This window comes from Mauremys reevesii, linkage group 25, assembly GCF_016161935.1.
Source record: "Mauremys reevesii isolate NIE-2019 linkage group 25, ASM1616193v1, whole genome shotgun sequence".
Classification (NCBI taxonomy): Eukaryota; Metazoa; Chordata; order Testudines; family Geoemydidae; genus Mauremys; species Mauremys reevesii.
The window spans coordinates 18,560,463-18,582,284 of record NC_052647.1 but is presented as its reverse complement, the minus strand read 5'-3'; the positions used below and the strand labels follow the sequence as shown (position 1 = coordinate 18,582,284).

The window sequence follows — 21,822 nt, the reverse complement described above, 5'->3', positions numbered from 1 at the left end:
GCAATGCGAGTGCACAGCCAGAGTCTGCAGCTTGTCTGCCCAGCTTGTGCTGTGGTCACACCTCCAAGTGCACTGCAGACATAGCTGTAGGGTACGTCCAGACTACGGCGGGTAGCAATCGATTAATCGGGGATCGATATATCGCGTCTCGTCTAGACATGATATATCAATCCCCAAACGTGTTCCCATCGACTCCGGAACTCCACCAGGGCGAGCGGCGGTAGCAGAGTCGACGGGGGGAGCCGCGGCCATCGATCCCACGCCATGAGGACGGGAGATAAGTCGAAATAAGATACGTATCTTATACCGACCCCCTCCCAGTGTAGACAAGCCCTTAGTGTGAAGACCATCCACCCTTAACATTACTTACACCCATGCCTAGCACTGCCACCACCATTCATGCTCTGGGGCACACGATACAAGAGTTTCCAGGATGAGGACTTCAGACTGTGAAGCTATGGATCAGGGTCTGTGCTGCATGGGTCAAAGCTGCTTCAGTGTGGCCGCATTTGTAAAAATGTGCTGCTAAAAGTCTGTTAGAAGAAAACCGAAAGCAATTTGCGTCTTGCTACGTTGGCCAGTATACTGGGGATTGAACTCGGGACCTCCGGAGCTGAAAGCATGACTGGCTGCAGCTAAAGTAAAAGCACCCGTGCTTGCTGGCTGGGCCTGTCACAGGCTTTTTCTCCTTGGTGAATTAGGCACAGAGCAGGACCTGTACAACACAATCACACGTATGTACGTTACATGTACACATTTGCAGGGGTGTTATCAGAAGTAGAGGCAAAAACCCCAGAGGCAGGGGCTGGAATTTCCCTAAGGGAGTTCGAAGCCCAGTTCCCACTGAAAGTCATTATGAGCTGAGCACCCAAGTCCCTTAAATCCCTTTGAAACTCCCAGGCATGGAGTCCAAATGTGCCACGTGCCGTGCTCATGCGCAAGCTGCCAAAAGAGCAGAGGGCAGGTGTGCTTTAAAAATCACCATGTCACAGTTTGGCCATCCGTGGAACACCATGGATCAGAGAGTGCACAACTCCCAGGCAACCGTAAGTCTGAGCTCACGCACAGCCAGGTTTGGCAAACGCGCATCTTGTTCCTATTTTGCATAGCTAAATTCAGACCACACTTAAGAGCAGAAAAGAGCCCGAGAAGGAGCCAGGAAGAGCCTGCGTTCTAATCCCAGCTCACAAAGCCACAGGCAAATGCATTAAACTTTTCATGCCTTCCTGTCCCCATCAGTAAACCTTATTTACTTCCCTGGAGGAGTGGTGTGAGTTTTAAGCAGACGCTGCTTGCAAAGTGCTATGAGTAGGGTGACCAGATGTCCCGATTTTACAGGGACAGTCCTGATTTTGGGGTCTTTTTCTTATATAGGCTCCTAGTACCCCCCAGCCCCTGTCCCGATTTTTCACACTTGCTGTCTGGTCACCCTAGTTATGAGCATGCAAAGGGCATAAAGATAGCAATGCAAAGTGGAATTAGTGTTAGGTACTGGGGCAGGGGTGGGCAGGGATAGCGGTCTGAGCTAGTCAAGAACCAGGAGTCAGCCACTGAGCAGGGCAGGAACAGGACTGGAAGCAAGGCAGACATAGGGCTTCAGGTGTAAGTGTAACACCGACAGACCCCGCGTTGTTGGCAGGCGGGATCGAACCTGGAACCTCTGGAGCTCAATGCATGAGCCGCTACAGCATGAGCTAAAAGCCAAATGGCTGTTAGCGAAGGCTGTAGCAGACTCCTCAATCTCTAAGTGGTCTCGGTGCCACTAGAGGGGACGGAGCACCACACCCAGGAGGTGCGTGGGCTACATAAGCATTGAACAACCACTGCTAAAGTCCTAGTATGGGGCATAAGAGCAGTTCTGGCAATGCCGCCTAGGTGATCTGGACGATTAGGGGCTCCAGCTGTGATTAGCTAGCTGATCCCAGGCCTAGCTGCAGCCCTCGCTCCTGACAATCAGTCATGTTAATGATTGTGGGTTATGGCAACACCATGCAGCTTGGGAATGCTTTTATCCAAGGCTCCACATGCCAATCCATTGAGTCCAAGCCTATCTGGTGCTCCCAAATAACAAGTGTTGTCTGTGTGGGATATGTGCAAAAGCAGAGCCGCCCGGGGGAGGGGGCGGCAAGTGGGGCAATTTGCCCTGGGCCCTGCAATTTGCCCTGGGCCCCAGAGGCTGTCCGGGTCTTTGGCGGCATTTCGGCACCAAAATTCTTTGCAAGTTTGGGAGAAAAACATTTTCAAAACTGTGAAAAAGCTCCCCTCCCTCAACGCACAAAGTTTGTCTTTTTTTTTTAAGTTCTTTTTTGGTGGGGTGTGAGAAAAAGGGGAGTACCCCCCCTGCCAAAAAATACCCAAACCGAAATGGAAAACCAAAATGTTGCTATTTCCAAAACCAAAACCTAAATGAACATGTTTCATTTGTTTCGAATTGTTGATTCAATAGTCATCTCTGAGTCAAGAGAGGAAGAGCAGGCCCCAATTTGATCTTCTCTCATTATTCTGCAGTAGCTAGATGTAGACCATGTGCCTTTGTTTTTCCAAGGAAGAGAAACGTGTGTTTTCCAAGAACCTTCAAGCCCCATATGGCCCAAGGCAAAGATCCTTTGATATGGGCTTTACTTCCAAGCTCACAGTTTGATCAAAGCAATTAGCAACATGTTTCTAGAGAGACAGCATATCCTGGAGTATGAAAGAAGGACGCTGGAGAGGAAAATACTGGCAGCTGAGTGAGACTTTATATTGCATGTAGGAAATTGCTCAGATGGAAGGAAAGCGCCGCGAGACCGCCCTAGTTGTGAAAATGGACAACCGCTGAGATCTAGACATCAGTGGCATCATCAAGAGTGTTGGATGCTGGTATGAGGAGATTGCTCGAAGGAGCAAAGCAGAAGTCGAGGCTTTGCATTACGCTAGAGTGAGTAATCCCGCAGCTATTGTGTATGGAGCCGTATCTGTAATTCTTGTGCTCTAATACTTGCACAAAAGCAAGAGTACAGAGTACAATGCCTTTTCACTGATATACAGTATAGGATGAAAACAATTTGGGCTTAATTCTGTCCTCTGTTACACTGGTTCCATGGCAATATAACTCCATCAAAGCCAATGGTGCGACACTAGGTTAAAAATAGTGCAATTTAGGAATGGGATTTAGAAGTGTTGGACACTCTCAACCCCAGTTAAAGTCCATACCAGTTGAGCCTGCTTAAGGACTCAGAAAATCAGACTTGGCTAAGATATTCAGAAGAGACTAGTGATTTTGGATGTCTCGCATTTTGAGTGCCCAGTTGGAGACAACTTAGAGGTCCCTGATTTTCAGACAGTTCTGTGCACTCATACTTTGAAAATAAGATCCATTTTAAGCGTCTCATTTTGGGTTTTCCATCGAAACTGGTGCCTAGGTGCTTTTGAAAATCCCACTAGGTGCCTATCTGCATGTTTAGGCACTTAATTAACTACAAATAATATGGCCCTTTGAAAATGAGACTTTGGCTCCTAAATCACTTAGGGACTTTTGAATATCCTACTTGATATTAACTTCTAAAGATTGTCTTTTTTTCTTGCCATCAGTTCCAGGAGCTTCAGGAGGCCAAAAGTAAATACTGTAATGATCTAAAATGCAACCAGCATGAGATGGCAGAGCTGAGATGGCTGATCCAGAAATTGCAGAGTGACTTTGAAAATGTGAAGAAACAGGTACTCGCATCCCCTTAGTCCGGACTGCGTTGCTGTATAGACAAACCCTAAGTGATTTGGGAGGACTTCCTGAATCCTGCGTGCCAAAGGTTGCCGAACCTTGCTCTAAACTTTCTTCTGTACCTTCTGTAAAATGCATGAAGAATGAATGTGTTGTCCCTGAGTTTGTAACATTTCATGTGAGCACAAGAATCTCTCATTCCCAGATTACGTAACCATGCGTGGGTTGTCTACATAGTGTTCAGATCAATCTGCTCATTAGAGGTAATGAAGGAACAGGCCAAGATTTCGATCCTGTTCAGAGAACATGACGTGAGTCAGCTCCTCAGCTCTGGTGCAAATTGGTGTTGCTCTATTGAAGTCAGTTGAGGTACACTGATTCATTCCAGCCAAGGATCTTGCTCGTTGTATTTAATGGAAGTTTTAAGACTTACAAAGAGTCTAGTCTCTTTAGGTTTGTATGCTACATCCATCAGGATGGTAGCAGAGTGCCTGAGGCCCACTGTTGTATGAGTTAAAAGTTGACTGCAACTAGGGTTATTCTGAAAATAAATTGGAAATAGGATCAGTTGTGTCACTTGGAAATCCTGTGCATGATGGTTCAGAATCTCAAGTCAGATCAAAGGGAGAGCTCCAGGGTGTGGGAGTAATTTTATTGTGTGCTTGAATGGATAAAAACAAATTGGCAGCACCACAGAGAGCTGAAGTGGCTTGAGATTAAGTTGATAAGAACTAATGTGAGCAGCAGATAAATAAATCAAATTGTATAGAACCTAGGAGATGGTTTAAGTAGGTGAAGAATATTTTTCAAGCAAGAAGAAGGTATACTTGACTCAGAAGGAAGATCTCCTTAAAGTCTGGAATAGGAAGCAGGTCATTACTGACTCTCTTCTGTACTACATTTACGGCACATAAGAACATATGAACATAATGGCCATACTGGGACAGACCAAAGGTCCACCTAGCCCAGCATCCTGTCTTCCCACAGTGGCGAATGCCAGATGCCCAAGAGGGAATGAACAGAACAGGTAATCATCAAGTGATCCATCCCGTCACCCAGTCCCAGCATCTGGCAAACAGAGGCGAGGGTAGAATCAGTTGTCATCTGTTCTGCTCTTTAGAGGCCTAATTCTTCTACACTTTCTCAGGTTGTATAGCAGCTTACCTCGGTGAGGAGCCCTGTTGATCTCAATGAGAAGACTCATGTAGCAAAGTACTACACAATGGCCAATGTTTTAAAAAATGTTTGGGTGACTTTGGGTCGCCTCCATTATGGGGGACCCAACTGCGAACTTTTGAAAATGTTAGCTATAAAGTCCCTCTTGGTGGCTGTTCTCTGCTTGCTTTACCTGTAAAGGGTTTAAAAAGTCCACAGGTAAAGGAAGGGAGTGGGCAAGTGACCAAAAAAGCCAGTGGAAAGGCTAGAACTTTTTAAAATGGTGAAGAAAGCTTTCCCTTTGTGTGGTGTTGTTCTCCGGGAAAGGGGGGAAGAAGGCAGCAGTTATGCTGTGAGAAGCTGAAGGCCAGATATGAAAATAATCAGATCCTGTCTAGAACTACTTATTTAACAGCCCAGATATGTAAGTAGATCAGGAATGTTTAGAAAGACACGATTAGGTTTATTTCTGTTTATTTCTTATTGGCTTGTGGATTCTGTGCTAACCCCAGATGCTTTTGTTGCTTGTAACCTTGAAGCTGAACCCCCCAGAAAACTATTTTGGGTGCTTAATTTTTGGAATTGCTCTTTTAAAAATCTAGCCTAAGCTTGAGATTTCAGATGTATTTTCTTTCTTTTTGTTTTTAATAAATTTTACCTTTTTTAAGAAGGGGATTGGATTTTTGTGTCTTAAGAGGTTTGTGCACATGTTTTTTAATTAGCTGGTGGTAACAACTGATTTATTTGTTTTCCTTTCTCAGCCCTTCCCCTGTGTGTGTGTGTGTGTGTGTGAGAGAGAGAGAGAGAGAGAGAGAGAGAAAGGGCTTGATGGCACCCCACAGGAAGGAATTCCCAAGTGCGCCTTCCTGGGTTCCAAGGGGTTTTGCATTTGGGTGGTGGCAGCATCTACCCATCCAAGGTCAGAGTGAAGCTGTAACCTTGGGAGTTTAATACAAGCCTGGAGTGCCCAGCATTAATTTTTTTAATCCTTGCAGGCCCTCACCTTCTGCACTTGAAGTGCCAGAGTGGGGAATCAACCTTAACACCCCCTGTGCTGTGTCTCTGGCTCAGGCTGGGGCCGCACTGCCCACCCTCCTGGCACTCCAGAGCTGGGGAGGCTAGTCTGGGGCAAGGGCTGGTGGCTGCGGTGAGCCGGGTCTGGCCTCCGGCAGGGGGTGGGTACATGGAAAGGGCAGAGCCTTGGGCGAAAGGGCCGGGGCTGGGTGCTAGCCTCCTGCAGCCTGTGGTTCACGCGCCACCCTTGACCAGCGTGTTTTGGTAGTTATGCCACTGATGCCAATGGAGTTGGTGTGTTGTAAAACTTGTATAAACGAGATCAGGAAAACCTGGAGATAGTGATCAGGTGAGCAGTGAACTATAGTGCTCAGGTACAGGGATAGAGTGAGAATGGATACCGTTCTGGCAGTATTAGCCATATTTTAGAACTCAGATAGTCCTAAACTGCAAATAGAGGGGGGTAAACAGTAAATCAGGCTGTGATCTATTCATAGTGAATCAATATTGAGATTACAATTTAGCATTCCTCCTATCATGCTGCAGAAATTTAAGAATGCTCTTTGCCTAGAGAATCAGTTCTATTGGGGCACCCGCATTCTCTCTCTCTCTCTCTCTCTCTCTCTTTGGAGATCATGTTTAGAACTATTACTCCAGATTCAGATGGGTGTAACCAAGACCTAGATGTGGTCACTAGTGTTTGTTTTATTCAGGCTTTGATTTATGTGCATTTTTACAGCCACGGGTATCTCGCTTAATCCAGTATTTGGGAGTCCCATTAAGCCACACATTTATTACCACTGTAGTTCTGGAGGGGGAAGGATGGCCTCTTGAGGAAGATCAAAGTATGCTTCTGCTTAGCTACAGCATCACATTTACACATTAATTACTATGCACAGGTACATCGTGTACACATCAGCTACTTTGCTTGTCTAATTGCAGTGTGCGTGTGTGTGTGTGTGTGTGTGTGTGTGTGTGTGTGTGTGCAAGCTTTACACTAGGTATCACAAATTTTGTGCTCAGAAGTTGAGATTCAAGCAGTCTGAAAACTAAGAGCGAACGTAGGACTAGAAGACACCAGATCATTGAATCCAGTCCCCTGTTATAAGCTGAAACAATGAATCCTTTGAGAAATAATGAACAACGAAGAGCTTTGAGAAGTTCTCCTGTTACAGACAACTCCTTCAGAAGACCTATGCATTGGTTAAGACCCACTTAAGCCCACTTTGGAGGATTCAGCACCAAAGGAGTGACTATTTTAAGGAGTGCTCAATGGTTTCACGTTGTCTTTGTGTGTTACATGGGTGTAAGATCCCCAGCATCTCCTGGAAAATGTCTCCACAAAGGTTTAATATTCTGAGCAAGCTTGAAACCTGCCTATTTGAAAGACCACCACTCTCCATATGTCATAATGTCACAGCTGGGATCATAGAATCATAGAATATCAGGGTTGGAAAGGACCTCAGGAGGTCATCTAGTCCAATCCTCTGCTCAAAGCAGGACCAATCCCCAACTAACCATCCCAGCCAGGGCTTTGTCAAGCCAGGCCTTAAAAACCTCTAAGGAAGGAGATTCCGCCACCTCCCTAGGGAACCCATTCCAGTGCTTCACCACCCTTCTAGTGAGAGAGTTTTTCCTAATATCCAACCTAGACCTCCCCCACTGCACCTTGAGACCATTGCTCCTTGTTCTGTCATCTGGTACCACTGAGAACAGTCTAGATCCATCCTCTTTAGAACCCCCTTTCAGGTAGTTGAAAGCAGCTATCAATTCCCCCTTCATTCTTCTCTTCTGCAGACTAAACAATCCCAGTTCTCTCAGCCTGTCCTCCTAAGTCATGTGCTCCAGCCCCCTAATCATTTTTGTTGCCCTCTGCTGGACTCTTTCCAATTTTTCCACATCCTTCTTGTAGTGTGGGGCCCAAAACTGGACACAGTACTCCAGGATAAGCCGAGTTCCCCTGGAGCATGTCCCCCTTTGTTATAAAGGGGTGAAAGCAGCTGGAAAGGTGTTCCACGAAGCAGCTCTTTCCTTTTGGAATGCCTGCTGTGGTCTGAAATAGCCGCGTTTGTTTGACCTTCTGTCTATACTTGAAAGCCCATCAGTCTGAGCAGGCACAGAGAAAGGCCCAAGGCAGTGGAGAAAGTGCAGAGGTGGTTTAAGTTGCATTGGCAGCACAGGTCCTTGCCAAGATAAATTGGGAGAATGATGGCCCGAAGGGAACTTCGCTGTTCACCATTGAGATGACAAGATGATACAGAGCTTGTTAAAATTGCAAGCCAGATGACGCTTCTTCAAAAACAAGGGAGGCACCCTGTCCACGTCCTGCTCCCAGTCTAGTTTCAATGACAACACCCAAAAGTCTTCTGCAATGAGTTCCCAAAAGCCAAGCAGAAAATGAAATTGTCTGAATTTTCTCCTTTTAGGGTATTGGTGACTTGTTCACCTGTTAAGGATTGGCTGGGACTGCACAACCAAACAACCTTTTTGAAGAGAATTTACTCATTAATTAACTTCATCGCAAGAGCTAAGAGATAGGAATGCTCTCTTCATTAGCTGGATGAGACGTAGAAATGCAGTGAACATCATGGTTTTACTGAGATTCTGCTGTGGTCTGTTTTCATTACTTGTACATATTCCCAACCAAACATAAAGAAATTATGATGTTATTTGAGTGGGTATAAAAACTCTTATATAATGGGTGTCAAAGGTGCAGGCATATTAAGTGGACCCAACTGAGGATCTGTTGGATAAGCTTAGTAGGGTCTACCGATTGCAAGACATTTTTTGGTTCAGTGACCAAACCAAAAAAATCTATTAAAAATTGTTTAGTTTTGAAACGGAGGGTTTTTTTTTTGTTCCCCTCTCCCACAAAACAAAGCAAATAAACAAAAAATTGTTTCAGGTAGAATGAAATATTTTGTTCGAACTGAAGCTAAATTTTGTTTGTTTTTTCAATTCAGTTTCATTACGTTGGATGTTTTTTTTACTCTTTACGATGACTTTTAAAACCAAATCTAGCTAATGTTTTGAAATGAAAAATCAAAACAATTTATTTAGAAAGTATCAAACGGAATCATTTTGACTTTTTTTTTCAATTTTTTTCCCCAGGCAAAGCTCTTTGCTGAATTTAACGTGATTTTGTAAATAGCTTTGGTGACCCTGAAAATGCATTTTTCTGGCAAATTTACGATTTGACTGAAACATTTCACCAAAGATGAGCCCAACACACTGGTGGGAGGAAAAAGGACAGCTCTTGAAACTATATCTTTAAAATGCAAATCTGCAGAATGTACTGTCACATTATAAAACCCAAGGGACAGAAGAATAAAAACCACAATTGCAAACAAACTATGAAGACTCTTATGAATACATCCGCTAAGCTATAATTAGTATAAAATGAGAATACTTTAAACAAGAATATCTTCTGAGCAAAGCTTGCAAACAAAGCATTTTAAATGCGTTATTTCATAAGTGGTTAATGTTTACTATGAAGCATTGCATGTTGCAAAGCATTTACTGCTGCTAGGCAAACCAAACCCTTGAAAACTTGAAATTAATTTTCTGATCCAACCAAGCCCAGCTTCACTATCATATATAAGGGGTAGTGTCAAGGTGTCACATCAGAGGAGTCCTTTCTCCTTCACTTTTTGCTGCTGTCACACACCGCAGCTCCTGATACTTATTCCCGCTTCAAATACGCCGCCATGAACAGACAGACGTTTTTTGCAAGCTCCACCGTTGGACGAAAGGGCTTCAGTTCAGCTTCTGATGCCTGTGGCCTAAGCAGACACAGAACCTGTGTGGCCTCTGTAGGCCCGCCGGTCGACAGATGTCAAGTTGGTGGCTACAGCAGCAGGAGTGTCTGCCACCTGGGTGGAAGCACAAGAATTGCCGATGCTGGATGCTACGGAGGTTATGGCTATGGTGGCACAGCTTGGGGCAGTGTAGGTTATGGCAGCTCTGGAGGTTTTAGCGGCAGGGTAGGTCCTTGTGGACCCAGAGGCTATGGAACTTTTGGAGGTTATGCCGATTGCAGGAGTGATGGTATCCGAGGGGTCAGCATCGATGAGTCCCTCCTGAAGCCGCTCTGCGTGGGAGTTGACCCACAAGAACATGAGGCACGAGAACACGAGAGGGAGCAGATGAAGACCCTGAACAACCAATTTGCCTGCTTCATTGACAAGGTGAGAGCATCGATGTTTTCTATCTTTCTTTTAATAAAACAAAGAGAATGGCCCATGGTGCAGATTTCTAATCCGGATCTGCATCCAGATCCAAATTTCCCCATGTTCAGACTGTGACCTTTGGAACAAGAGCATCAGATTGTCCTTGGATTGGGGCCAAGTCAAATCCCTACTGAAATCAGTGGAAAGACACCCGAATTCACTTAACTGGAGTTGGCTCATGCCCCGAGACAGAGCCACTGTGGTACTTAACTCTTTGGAAAGTCTCTGTCACTTGAAGGCTTTAAATCAAGGCCAGATGACTTTCTAAAAGATCTACTCTGTCTCAACCAGAAGTTATGAGGGGGGTTCCGAAGAAGGATGGAGCTTGGCTGTTCTCAGTGGCAGCAGATGACAGAACAAGCAGCAATGGTCTCAAGTTGCAGTGGGGGAGGTCTAGGTTGGATATTAGGAAACACTATTTCACTAGGAGGGTGGTGAAGCACTGGAATGTGTTACCTAGGGAGATGGTGGAATCTCCATCCTTAGAGGTTTTCAAGGCCCAGCTTGACAAAGACCTGGCTGGGATGATTTAGTTGGGGTTGGTCCTGCTTTGAGCAGGGGGTTGGACTAGATGACCTCCTGAGGTCTCTTCCAACCCTAATATTCTATGATGCAGGAACTGTTGGGTAAAATTCTATGGCCTGTGTTATGTCAGGTCAGACTAGATGACTGAAGTGGTTCCTCTTGCCTTAACATCTACGAAGCTATTAAATAAACAATATAAAAAACCAAACATGCCTGGGTGATGGTTGTCTGCAGTCACCCTTCAAGTCCGTTGTTTCCACATTCTCCAATGAGGTCTGCGTTAAAGTTCTATGGCCATTGAGAATGTTTTGTGCTAAGTGGAACAAAAACAATGGCACTATTGTTTTCATCCAAGGATGGGAAACTGAGCAGATTTTTTTCCGAGTCATTATTTAGTTTATTGAAAGGAATGCAACATCTGGCCTTGATTCCATTCACAAGAATTACTGTAGTGAAGTCAATGGACTGGTATGGTTATGAAAAGACCCTCACCTTCCTTGATTTGCAATTTGCTGGGCACTACCTGGGTAATCACCACTCAACGACACCAAACAAGTTTGCGATCCTCTTACATTCAGCATTACTCTCCTTCGAAGTACCTGGATGAGGAGACACAGATAGAGCTTTAGACTTAAATTTATTTTCTTGGCCTTTTGATGTTTATATTTGACACACAAAGTTATATTAATATCATTCTTGGGCATTAATTTAGTTGGTGCTGGTCCTGCTTTGAGCAGGGGATTGGACTAGATGACCTCCTGAGGTCTCTTCCAACCCTAATATTCTATGAATCTATGATTTCAATACCATGAGGATACGTGTAATATGAAGGTGAATGGAATACAGTATTTGTTAGCTTAAAATGTATTCAACTTTGATATATATTTGTGATTACTCAGAGGAGAGGGGAGTTACTATTAAGTATCATTTCCCAAAGATCTGCTTCCTTTGGTCCTCTAGTTGCCAAATACTCTGTTCCTGCCTCTGGAATACCAGTAACAGTTCCTGAATCAAAAAGGACAGTTTAACTTAGGGTCCCGATTTCTTTCTTTCTTTCAGTTCTTTGGTGGCAGCTTTTGGAGATTTAAAAAATTGCTGAATTTTGGTTTACAGGTTCGACACCTGGAGCAGCAGAACAAGGTGCTGGAGACCAAATGGAACCTCTTGCAGCAGTGTGTTCCACCAGCCCCACGGCAAAATCTCGAGCAATGCTTTGAGAATTATATCTGCAGCCTGAGGAAGCAGCTTGAGGGTTTGTTAAGTGCCAAGGAACAACTGACCTGTGAAGAATCTGCATCAAGGAAGCTTGTGGATGAATTCAAATGCAAGTAAGAGAGTATCCATCATTTGCTTTCTTCTCACTTTGCTCTATTTCTTGTGATCTGCTGTGGGAAATGAAAAAAATTGTGGTCTGATTCACCACTGAATTATTCCAGTCTTTAGCTGGTATAACTATTGTAGTAGGAAGAGACCCTGAGACATAAGCCCTTGTATTAGAGGCCTGGTATGAGGCCTGAGGCCTGAACTAAAGTAGTGGTCAAAACTTTGCCAATATGAAGCAAAGTCAGGTTGTGAGCAAGAGACAGACCATGCTCACAGAATTTGGCAAGCACAGGGCTGATATTGCAAAAACACATATTCCAGAAGGGTGGTACCAGAACACCTCAATACTGCCACGTTTCCCAGAGATAACAGGAACACACTGACCCATCCTGAAGATAAGGTCAGGATAACAGCATAATTAATAAAAATGTTTTAATCAAACCAACATGTACAAGGCAATGAGTAGCACCCAAATATGTCAACGGGTGGCACCCTGATTTGTAATTTGTTTGTATTTGTGTATAAAAACCTATCTCAAAAGGAGTGTCTTTGGCAAGCCTACGGAGCCCTGGAAAGTCCCATCAGTGACTGAGCTGCGTCCATTGTAACAAGCACACATGTCTTAGGGTAGGTCTACACTTACCGCGCTGGTCAACGCGGAGAGTTCGACTTCTCGGAGTTCGAACTATCGCGTCTAATCTAGATGCGATAGTTCGAACTCCCCGCGCGCTCCGGTCGACTCCGGAACTTCACCATTGCAAAAGGCAGTGGCAGAGTCGACCTTGGAGCCGTGGACTTCGATCCTGTGGCGTCTGGACGGGGGAGTAGTTTGAACTAGGGTACTTTGAATTCAGCTACGCTATTCACATAGCTGAATTTGCGTACCCTAGTTCAACCCCCCTTCTTAGTGTAGACCAGGCCTCAGTATCTTCGTAGAGTCTACCAGGTGCCATTACTGTACGTTGTTGAAAATAAACCTGGCCAGGCACCTTTGCTACTAAAACAAGTCTTGTGGTCTTATTGAGCAGTTCACACAAAGCCTGCTGTACGTACTACCTGGCCAGAGCCAGTGCAGCACTCAGAGAGAACACACGCACGCCGCCAAATATCTAACAACAACGATATCAATTGAAATGGCATTTGCGATTGGTGAAACAGACCCAACGTTGATTTCAAGTTGAAAGAGAAATATGTTGCCCATGTGTGTTATGGCAGTTGGCAAAACAAGCACTGACCCACCGCTGTCTCTTCTCTTTTCCCACAGGTACGAAGAGGAAATCAGCAGGCGCACAGCGGCAGAGACCGAGTTTGTGGTGCTCAAGAAGGTGAGAAATTCAGGTGGCTAAAAGAGGAAGCATGGATCTGTAAATATAGCTATAACCATTTTGCATGGATGCCGCAGCAGTAGAAGATACCTGATGATGGTAGCATGAGGAAAAGGCACATCTTTGCACACATACTGGACAGTGTGGAAAAAGGATATAGATGGGAATGGGAGAAGAAGTTGAACAGCATTAAAGCTAACATGGTTGCAAATCACAAGGAAAGATAACACACTCAAGTTGCTTTTCTTGTCATTATTTATAAGTTGGGCCTGGTAGACAGATCAAAAAAGGTTGTAGCTGGACAGAAACGGAATAGTAAAGGCCCACTAATGACTGATACTTTAATCATCTAAAGAGGGGCATCTTAATTTTTCTTCCTCGCTAGATCCATTGTAGGTTGATCTCAGACAACGAGACAAAAACACTGAATATTTAGAGTTCATATTTAAACTTTCATTAGTCAATACTGGGTTTTCCACCAAGTCCTAAGTAACGAAGAGGACTTTTCCTCCCCATTGACTTTGAGGTGGGTTGATTTTCCTCTAGGAGGCCCGGGAGCCCCTTGAGGAAGCCTGGCAAATGGAGACATTCTGTTCCACAAGCCTGATGGAAACAGACAACAGGCTTTGCCTCTGATACTGTTTCCCCAGTGTTTTGGAATAGCTGTGGCCTTTTTTCCTCAGGAGGCGGACTCTACCTTGCTGCACAAGGAAGAGCTAGAGGTGAACACAACCTTGTCGAAGCAGAAGCTGGAATTTCTGAGATGTGTGTTTGATGAGGTAAGGATTCTTCTCATGCCACCTGCCATGGAAATTCAGTACCATGTTTCTCCTTGAAATCACCATCATGTTGCATAGGGTCCAGATTACTAGAGGCAGCAAGGACTCCATAGCTAGAAACTCCACCTGGATGATTGCCTCTAGGAAACATTTACTAATCCACCCCTAAATATGGAATTATGAAGCCTATATAACGTTACGCCATAATGTATGAATCTTCACCCTGGATCTATCTGGTGACAATGCCTGGGAACAATGAGACCTGTCTTTTCCTCCCCAAATCCAGCAGAAATTGGACACGTCCTACCTACCTGGTTGGCCTGCCCCTACTCCTAAGAGAAAAGACTTCTGTATTTCTCATAGGCAAAGCCCTTTACATTGGTCTTTAGTTGCAGGATCGGAACTAGCCCAGTGAAGAGAGACCCTTTGTCTTTGAGTGAACATCTTGGAAGTATGGATAACGGAGGGGGCTTTAAATGATACCTAAGATTTTATGCAATTGCAGGAGAGAGCTCAGATGGGTGGCCGGTTCTGCGACACCGCAGTTGTTGTGAAAATGGACAACAGCAGAGACCTGGACACGGACTGCATAATCAAGAACGTCGAAGGCTGGTATAAAGAGATTGCTCAGAGGAGCAAAGAAGAAGTTGATGTTTTGTACCAAACCAGGGTGAGTTGCAAACGAGCCAGGTACGATACAGGCTATTGTATGACGCAAGTTCAATTAACAATCAGTTTGTTTCTGGATACCAGTTCGAGGAGCTTCAGGACAAAAGGGGCAGATTCTGTGAGGATCTAGAGAGAAACAAGCATGAGATTGCAGAGCTAACCCGTCTGATCCAGAAGCTGCAGGGTGAGACTGACCATGTCAAGAAACAGGTAGGAGTGATGTAGATGTTTTGATTTTCCGATGAATGTGCCAGATTTGGTGCATTAGGATGGATGATATATTGGAATACAGTATGGCTGGGAATTATGCTCTGGTTCTGAATGATGCCGTTGCGTCTCTGGCATGAACCAAGACTGATCTGAGATGGTTGCTAGGTTGGAATGAATGAGGCCAAGTGCTTAAAGAAAACCAACACCACAATTTGAAGTATTATAGAAGATAGGGTCCAACCCTCCAGGATTGTACTGGAGAATCCAGGAATGAAAGATTAATCTTTAATTAAAGATGATGCCATGTGATGAAACCTAAGAATAAGTCCAACCAAAATTGGCAACCCTAATAGAAGATGGCTACAACAACTCTGCAAACAGGATCCACACTGAAGCATCCAGCCCTTAAGACGTAATTTCACTTCTTCAACTTATTGAGTAGACTTTCTGTCTAGCCAAATTCAAGGATTTTGAGAATTGTCATCACCTCTCACTTGTCAAGGACAGTAGTGGTGATGGGAAAAGGGAAATTACATGGAATAAAAGGGAAAGTGATTTGCGGCTTGACTTTCAATCACATTCAGGCCCCTTTCACCACTCTGCCAGTGGCCATATAGTGGGTATAAATTGCATTTACTTTGTTTTGACGGTCCCTTTACACTGCCAGAGCTGGGGCCTGAGTGTAAATGAAAATCAGGTTCTCTCCCTTCTTATTCAACCAGGTTACCACGCTTTTGAACAGGTAGGAGGATAACTCTAAGGGTGAGCATTAGTGAGAGCAGTAGTATTATCACAAGCAAGCCTTTTCTTTCTCATGTCCGATCTCTTTAAAGACGGCGTTTTCTCCCTTGTCTTCGGTTTCCCTTTCAGTTCCATCCTCTGCCACAATTTAGCACCTGCTAGCTGCAGTGAGAGGAACTGCAAGGCAGACCTTGTTGTTCTCTTGAAAAAATAAAGACCTTCAGCCAATCAGAGCCCAGCAGGCTCAGATAAAAGTTGCTACAGGGCCTGAGCAGGTCAGTTCCAGGCTGGGACCAGACGAGTGAAGAAAGGGGCTGCTCCCTAGCCAAGGGAACTAGGCAATTAGTCAGAGGTTATCTCTGGCTGAACTTATGTAGCTGCGATTGCAGAGGGAGAAGAACCTGAGGGCATTGGCGCTGAGATAAGGCTGGAGATAAAAGTACTGGTAGAAAGAGACTCAGGGAAAGGGAAGGATTGTGGTAAGCAGTACATGGCTGCTGTGTATAAAGTCCCTGGGTAGGACCCCAGAGTAGTGGGCTGGCCCAGGTTCCCCTACTGGCCACAGGTAACGTGGCATCAACCCCACAAAGGAGACAGGACTGAGTTGGGAGCCCAAACAAAGGGCTGTCTTTAAAGGGGCCCAGAGCCAGGACTGAGGGCCCTACTGAGGGCAAATAAATCGTGTAATACCCACCCCGGAAGGGGGTCGTTTGGACTTGGTGACTTGGCCAGAGGGCCAAGCTGCTGAAGTCCCACCAAGGTTGGCTGGCAGCCTGAAGGGGACACCCGGGGGTGAGAAAAGGTCTGTGGTACCACACCCAGCCACTAAGAGGCGCTCAAGAGGTGAGTGCCCCCATTACAGAGACCTATGGGAATACCATCGAATAGCGGATACACCACCAAACCCAGCACCTAGCCTTTGATAGTGGCCAATACTTCACGCCTTTGAGGGAGATGCCAAAATTGTGCCATACTACTAAGCAACGTCATCTGTCCTGTAACAGGTAGGCCTTATTATGGACACTTGGAGTACCTTGAAAGAAGGCCATGAAACGAGGTATACAGCTTCCAAGATGTTAGGCTTTCCTCAGCCATGTATCCATTCTTCTGAACTTGGAACTGAAACCTGGGAAGCGAATCCAGAGGCTGATGGCTCCGAACTCTGGTAGAGACACAGAAACACAACAGTAATGTCTTCCGTTTTCTCCCTTGGCAGATTGCCTGTCTGCAAACAGCCATTTGTGATGCTGAGCAGCGCGGCGATTGTGCTCTTAAAGATGCTCGAGGTAAACACATGGAACTGCAGAACGCTCTCCAGAAGGCCAAAGATGAGCTGACATGCATGCTGCGTGATTACCAGGCACTCCTGAATGTCAAGCTGGCCCTGGATATCGAGATCACTACATACAAGAAACTGCTGGAAGGAGAAGAAAGCAGGTGGGTGCAAAATACCATAAAGCTCGACAATGGAACGATCTCTAAGTGACTTTCCAATGGTGAAGATGAGGATTACCTAGCAAATCCAAACAGCTACCAGGGCTCCATTGCACAAGTATTGACAAGAGAGAGCCTCTGCCCTGGACATGACGCAATGCAGGGGATGAAAGAGACACATAGGGATGGAGTGGGTAGGTTGGTAGGCTGAAGTGCCAATAAAATGAACATCAAGTTCCTAGAAGTAGAGCTAATTGATGGGATGAAGCACTCATCTTTCTTTTCTTTCCCCAACAGGATATGTTTGGGGACGCCTGTGAGTGTATGTAAGTAAGCCGAGGATTTACAATTGGGATATTCCAAGTTTGGGTTTTTTTTTCCCTGTGAGAGTGCCAGCTTTCTGCTCAACTTACTGCACCTGTGTTTTTCTTGCAGCTGTGGTCACCAACTCCTCTAACATAGCTGGAGACAGTGGTACCGCGGTTGGAGTTGGAAGCGGATGCGGTTACGGCTCTTTAAGTAGAGGCTACAGCTCTGGGCATGGAAGATGCGGCTCCCTAGGTGGGGGTTTCAGCTCCAAAAGTGTAGGAGTCTGCCCCAGAAATGTACTCAGTGTTGCAGGTAGCCAAAACATCCCTGGTGCAGACTGCTGTCCACCTGGAGGGTTCAGCTCCAGAAGTGGCAGTTGCATATCGAGAGGTGTGGTCAGCTCTGTGTGTAGCCACCACCTCCCGGGAGGTGTGCAATGGTGTCCGCCTGGAGGAGTCATCTCCGGAGGTGAGGGTTACAGTTCTAAAGTCGTAACCGGCTCTGGAGGCACAGGACAAGTCTCTGGAGGTGTCGCCTGCTGCCCAGATGGAGGAGGGTACATCACCAGTAGTGGATATCCTGGAAATGGAGTTTGCACTGTTGAAACCGGAGGGTTTATCATCCAATATTTAGGTAGCTCTCCAGCTGGAGGACCCAGCACTGGAGTTGTACATAACTCTGGAGCTGGGCCATGCCACGCTGGAGTTCCGGGAAGTTGTGAAGTGGTGAGAGAAACCAGCGTAGCTCCGTAGGGTGATGTAACTCTGGATTTGTAGGCAGCACAGCCAGGAATACCACAATGCAAAGCTTAAGCACAAAGTCACCCTTTCCAAAATGATATGAAATGAATTCTCAGCCAGCGGACAGCAACACAAATTGCAAAATCCCTGACCGACTATAAGCATTCATTAGGATAAGAGAGATGTGTCAGGGAGGTTCTATTTTCAGTAGCCTCCTCATTCTGAATGTCCATTCCTTAGCCTTGCTAGCAGGTGTTCACAGCAGTATTACTTCCTTAAGCTCACAGTGTCTTTGTATTTCAGTGAGTCGCTGCCTTTAGGCATTTTCTATGCTGCAAAACCGCCCTCCCATGGGCCAATCAATTGCGTTGCCCTCTCTCCGGATTTTCTTGCAACCTGCAGCTTTATGAATCATGCAATTTGTACATGGAAACATACTCTTCCTACAGCACCTTCCAAAGTGATTCAGAAAGAACAGTGATTTGACGTTCCCAGATGGTACTGAGAAGAGAATTTTTCTCTCTCTGTAAAACGGGGAACTTAGTTTCTAGAGCTGTTAATGATGTGTTTTCCGAAAAGGAAATGTCAAATTTTAATCAAAGAAATCTCAATGTCCAAAGCACATTTTTGTTTGCAGTTAAACAACGGGTGTTTAATTTAGCTTGCTTGCCGCTAAATACGTGTCATCCTTAGTTAATTGTGCACTGAACTGTGCTTTTCCTGGGCTTGATTTTCAGAAGCCTTCTGCGCTAGAACGGGGTTGAATAATTGATTTTTTTAGTGTGGTGGCTGAAACGAATAATCAGAAAAAAATTGTTTCCTTTTGAACTGAGACTGAATTTGCTTCGTTTTGTTTTTTCTCACCAAAATGAAAAACTGAAAGCATTTCATTCAGGTCGAAACTAAATGTTTTGAACGTCGAATCAAAATGATGATTTCTAGACAAAACGTTGAATCGAACTGATGTTTTCTAAACAGAATGTGGAATTGAAAAGACACTTTCCAATCGGTTCGTTTTGATTTTTTCACTCTTTTGGAAATTTTAACTTGAAGTTTTTGTTTTTTTTCAGCTGAGACTATTTGCCAAATTCAACCTAAATTCATGTATAGTTTTCATGTCCTAAAAAAATGCATTTTTCTTCCAATTTTCTCTTCAACCATTTTTCTCCCCCAAGGTCTACTCAGCACCTCCAAATGAAGTTGCTAGGAGCTCTTGGTACATAGTATCTCTAAGTACAATGCCTGGTTGTATTTGTATAAAGCAGTAGTGGTGCTACCTTAGCCTTTGCTGATTGTCAAAAGTTCTCCATTTCCCACTGTGCCTTCAATAAACTACACTGGCAATCCATGTTTTGTCACTTAGTTTTTAATCAGCAACATTTCATGAAATTACAAGGTAGACCAGTAATATCTCATTCCCATATTGTATATCAATGAATGGGCATTTTACGTGGGATATCTTCTCAGTAGAATTCATAATGAAGGAACAGGCTGAGGTTTCAATCTGCTTTAGATAACCTGCTGTGTAAAGGAAGTCTTAAACTCAAACAGAATCTAAGCTATTCTACTGTATTTAGATTTTTATATTGCTCCCACCTCCAAGGTATCACAGTGCCTGAGACACACTTTACCAGAGTTAAATACTTATTGCTAATAGAGTTTGTGTGACAATAAATCAGCATATGCTTATTTCGGTGATATCTCCATGATTTCGGAATATGTAGTGAATGGCATTTCAGAATTTCAACCCAGGTCAAAGGGAGAAATACACAGATTAGGAGAAAATTAATTGCATGTCTCAATGGGTTAAAAACAACAACCTCAAAACAAAAAACCACCCCCCAAAACCCAGCAAATTGCAAATTAAACCACAAAGACATGATGTGACTTCAGATTCGGTCCATTAAGAACCCGTGATTAAGGGTAAAGAGACAGAAATGGGAGGAAAAGGAAGAAAGGAAATTTGGAAGGGCACAATATGAAGCAGATTGACCACCCTCTGAAATTCATTTGGCATATGGTTTGAGTCTTAAATATGGATGAGGTTTGATTTTGCTCCTTTGAATTTTCTGGAAAGGTTCCACAGTAATCGTATGTTCAAGGAAAGCACGTGAAGAATGAAGTTCTGATCCAAGAATGGACTCTCAGTACCTCCTGGTCATTCATATTATATAAACAGTCCATATCCGAGAACACATGACTACAGTAATAAAACTGGATGAGCGTGCGCAAGGCTGGTTAGCCAAGAGATCACTTCCAGAAGAATGGAACGTTGATATTGACCTTAATGGACTCTCTTCTCTTTAATTTAAACCCACTTAAAAGTCAAATCACTTTTGGAAACCCCCATCCATGCACCATCCATAGGCTATGGATTAAAAAGTCACATGGTTACTTGGTACACCTGTACCAAAGAACTTGAACAAAAGCAAATTGTCAACGTTGTCATTGTCTTGGCCGAATGGGCTGAAGCTCCCATGAATTCATGCTCTTATTTACCAGATTATAGCTGTAGATAGTATAAACCAAAACTTGGTTTAAAAGGGAATAAAGTTGGGAAAGTGTGAGGAAACACCCTCCGTCCCACCCATGGGATGGTATGACATGACATGACACGTCAGGATTGCCTATGGCAGCAGGTGCTTGGACTTGATGGCCTGGAAGGTTTCTTCCAATCCTATATCCCTATGTCCCTAACTCAAACCATAAAAAGCTAGGAAATAAATTATAGGACCCCATACATTAGGACCCATACTATATGTTGCCCATGACCGTGACAAGATTCTGTATCGTCCCGAAGAACTTCCTTCTGCCTCCAACAGATGAGGATGCAAAAGCTTAGGCCTGGTCTACACTGTGGAGTTAGGTCCACATAAGGCACCTTACGTCGACCTAACGCTGTAAGTGTCTACACTACAATGTTATTCCCGCCAATGTAAGTCGCTCACTAGACTGACTTAACTCCACCTCTACGAGAGGTGTGATGTCGTGACATCAACAGAGTGTCAGGGTAGACACTGCATTGCTTACAGCAGAATATTCTGGCTGTTAGGCTTTGGCAGCTGACAGCTGGAGCCTGGCCACCCAGGGCTGACAGCCAGAGTCAGGTGGTGGGGCTCCAGGTAACACCTGGCAAGGCTCCGGCTGCCAGCCACACACAGCAGGGCTCCGGCTGTCAGTGCCCCGCAGTGCCTGCGCCGACAGTTAAATCGGTGCAGGTGCACCTGGTGTGGACGCACGCTGCCGACAGGAGCTAGTGTAGACATGCAAAACTGATTTAATTACTGCAGTGGCTGTACGTCGATGTAACTTAAGTTGCTTGTGTAGGCTTACCCTGAATTGCAGCCTCGATGTTAGCATCTATTCAGGGTTGTACCAGTTAAGTGTGTGCTGTGGTACATGTTTAATACTATCAAACTCTAATATAGTGCTTTTTTTTACTAGTGGAGCTCAAAGCACTCCCTGATCTTTAATAAATATATAGAGAGAGATATGCCTATCTCATAGAACTGGAAGGGACCCTGAAAGGTCATCAAATCCAGCCCCCTGCCTTCACTAGCAGGACCAAGTACTGATTTTGCCCCAGATCCCTAAGTGACCCCCTCAAGGACTAAACTCACAACACCCTGGGTTTAGCAGGCCAATGCTATTGCTTACAACCCCCATGTGAAG

The 21,822-nt window shown here is 44.7% G+C and overlaps 1 protein-coding gene across 1 annotated transcript; it reads left to right on the top strand.

The window, feature by feature from the left end:
* The first annotated feature begins 9,573 nt into the window (after positions 1 to 9,573).
* On the top strand, positions 9,574 to 18,407 carry LOC120390857 (keratin, type II cytoskeletal 4-like). Its single transcript, XM_039513785.1, has 9 exons — positions 9,574 to 10,053; positions 11,734 to 11,948; positions 13,208 to 13,268; positions 13,952 to 14,047; positions 14,553 to 14,717; positions 14,801 to 14,926; positions 16,884 to 17,104; positions 17,399 to 17,427; positions 17,537 to 18,407. Exons 1-9 carry the CDS (start codon positions 9,574 to 9,576, stop codon positions 18,160 to 18,162), a joined length of 2,019 nt encoding a protein of 672 aa, XP_039369719.1. The 3' UTR covers positions 18,163 to 18,407.
* The last annotated feature ends 3,415 nt before the right edge of the window (positions 18,408 to 21,822 follow it).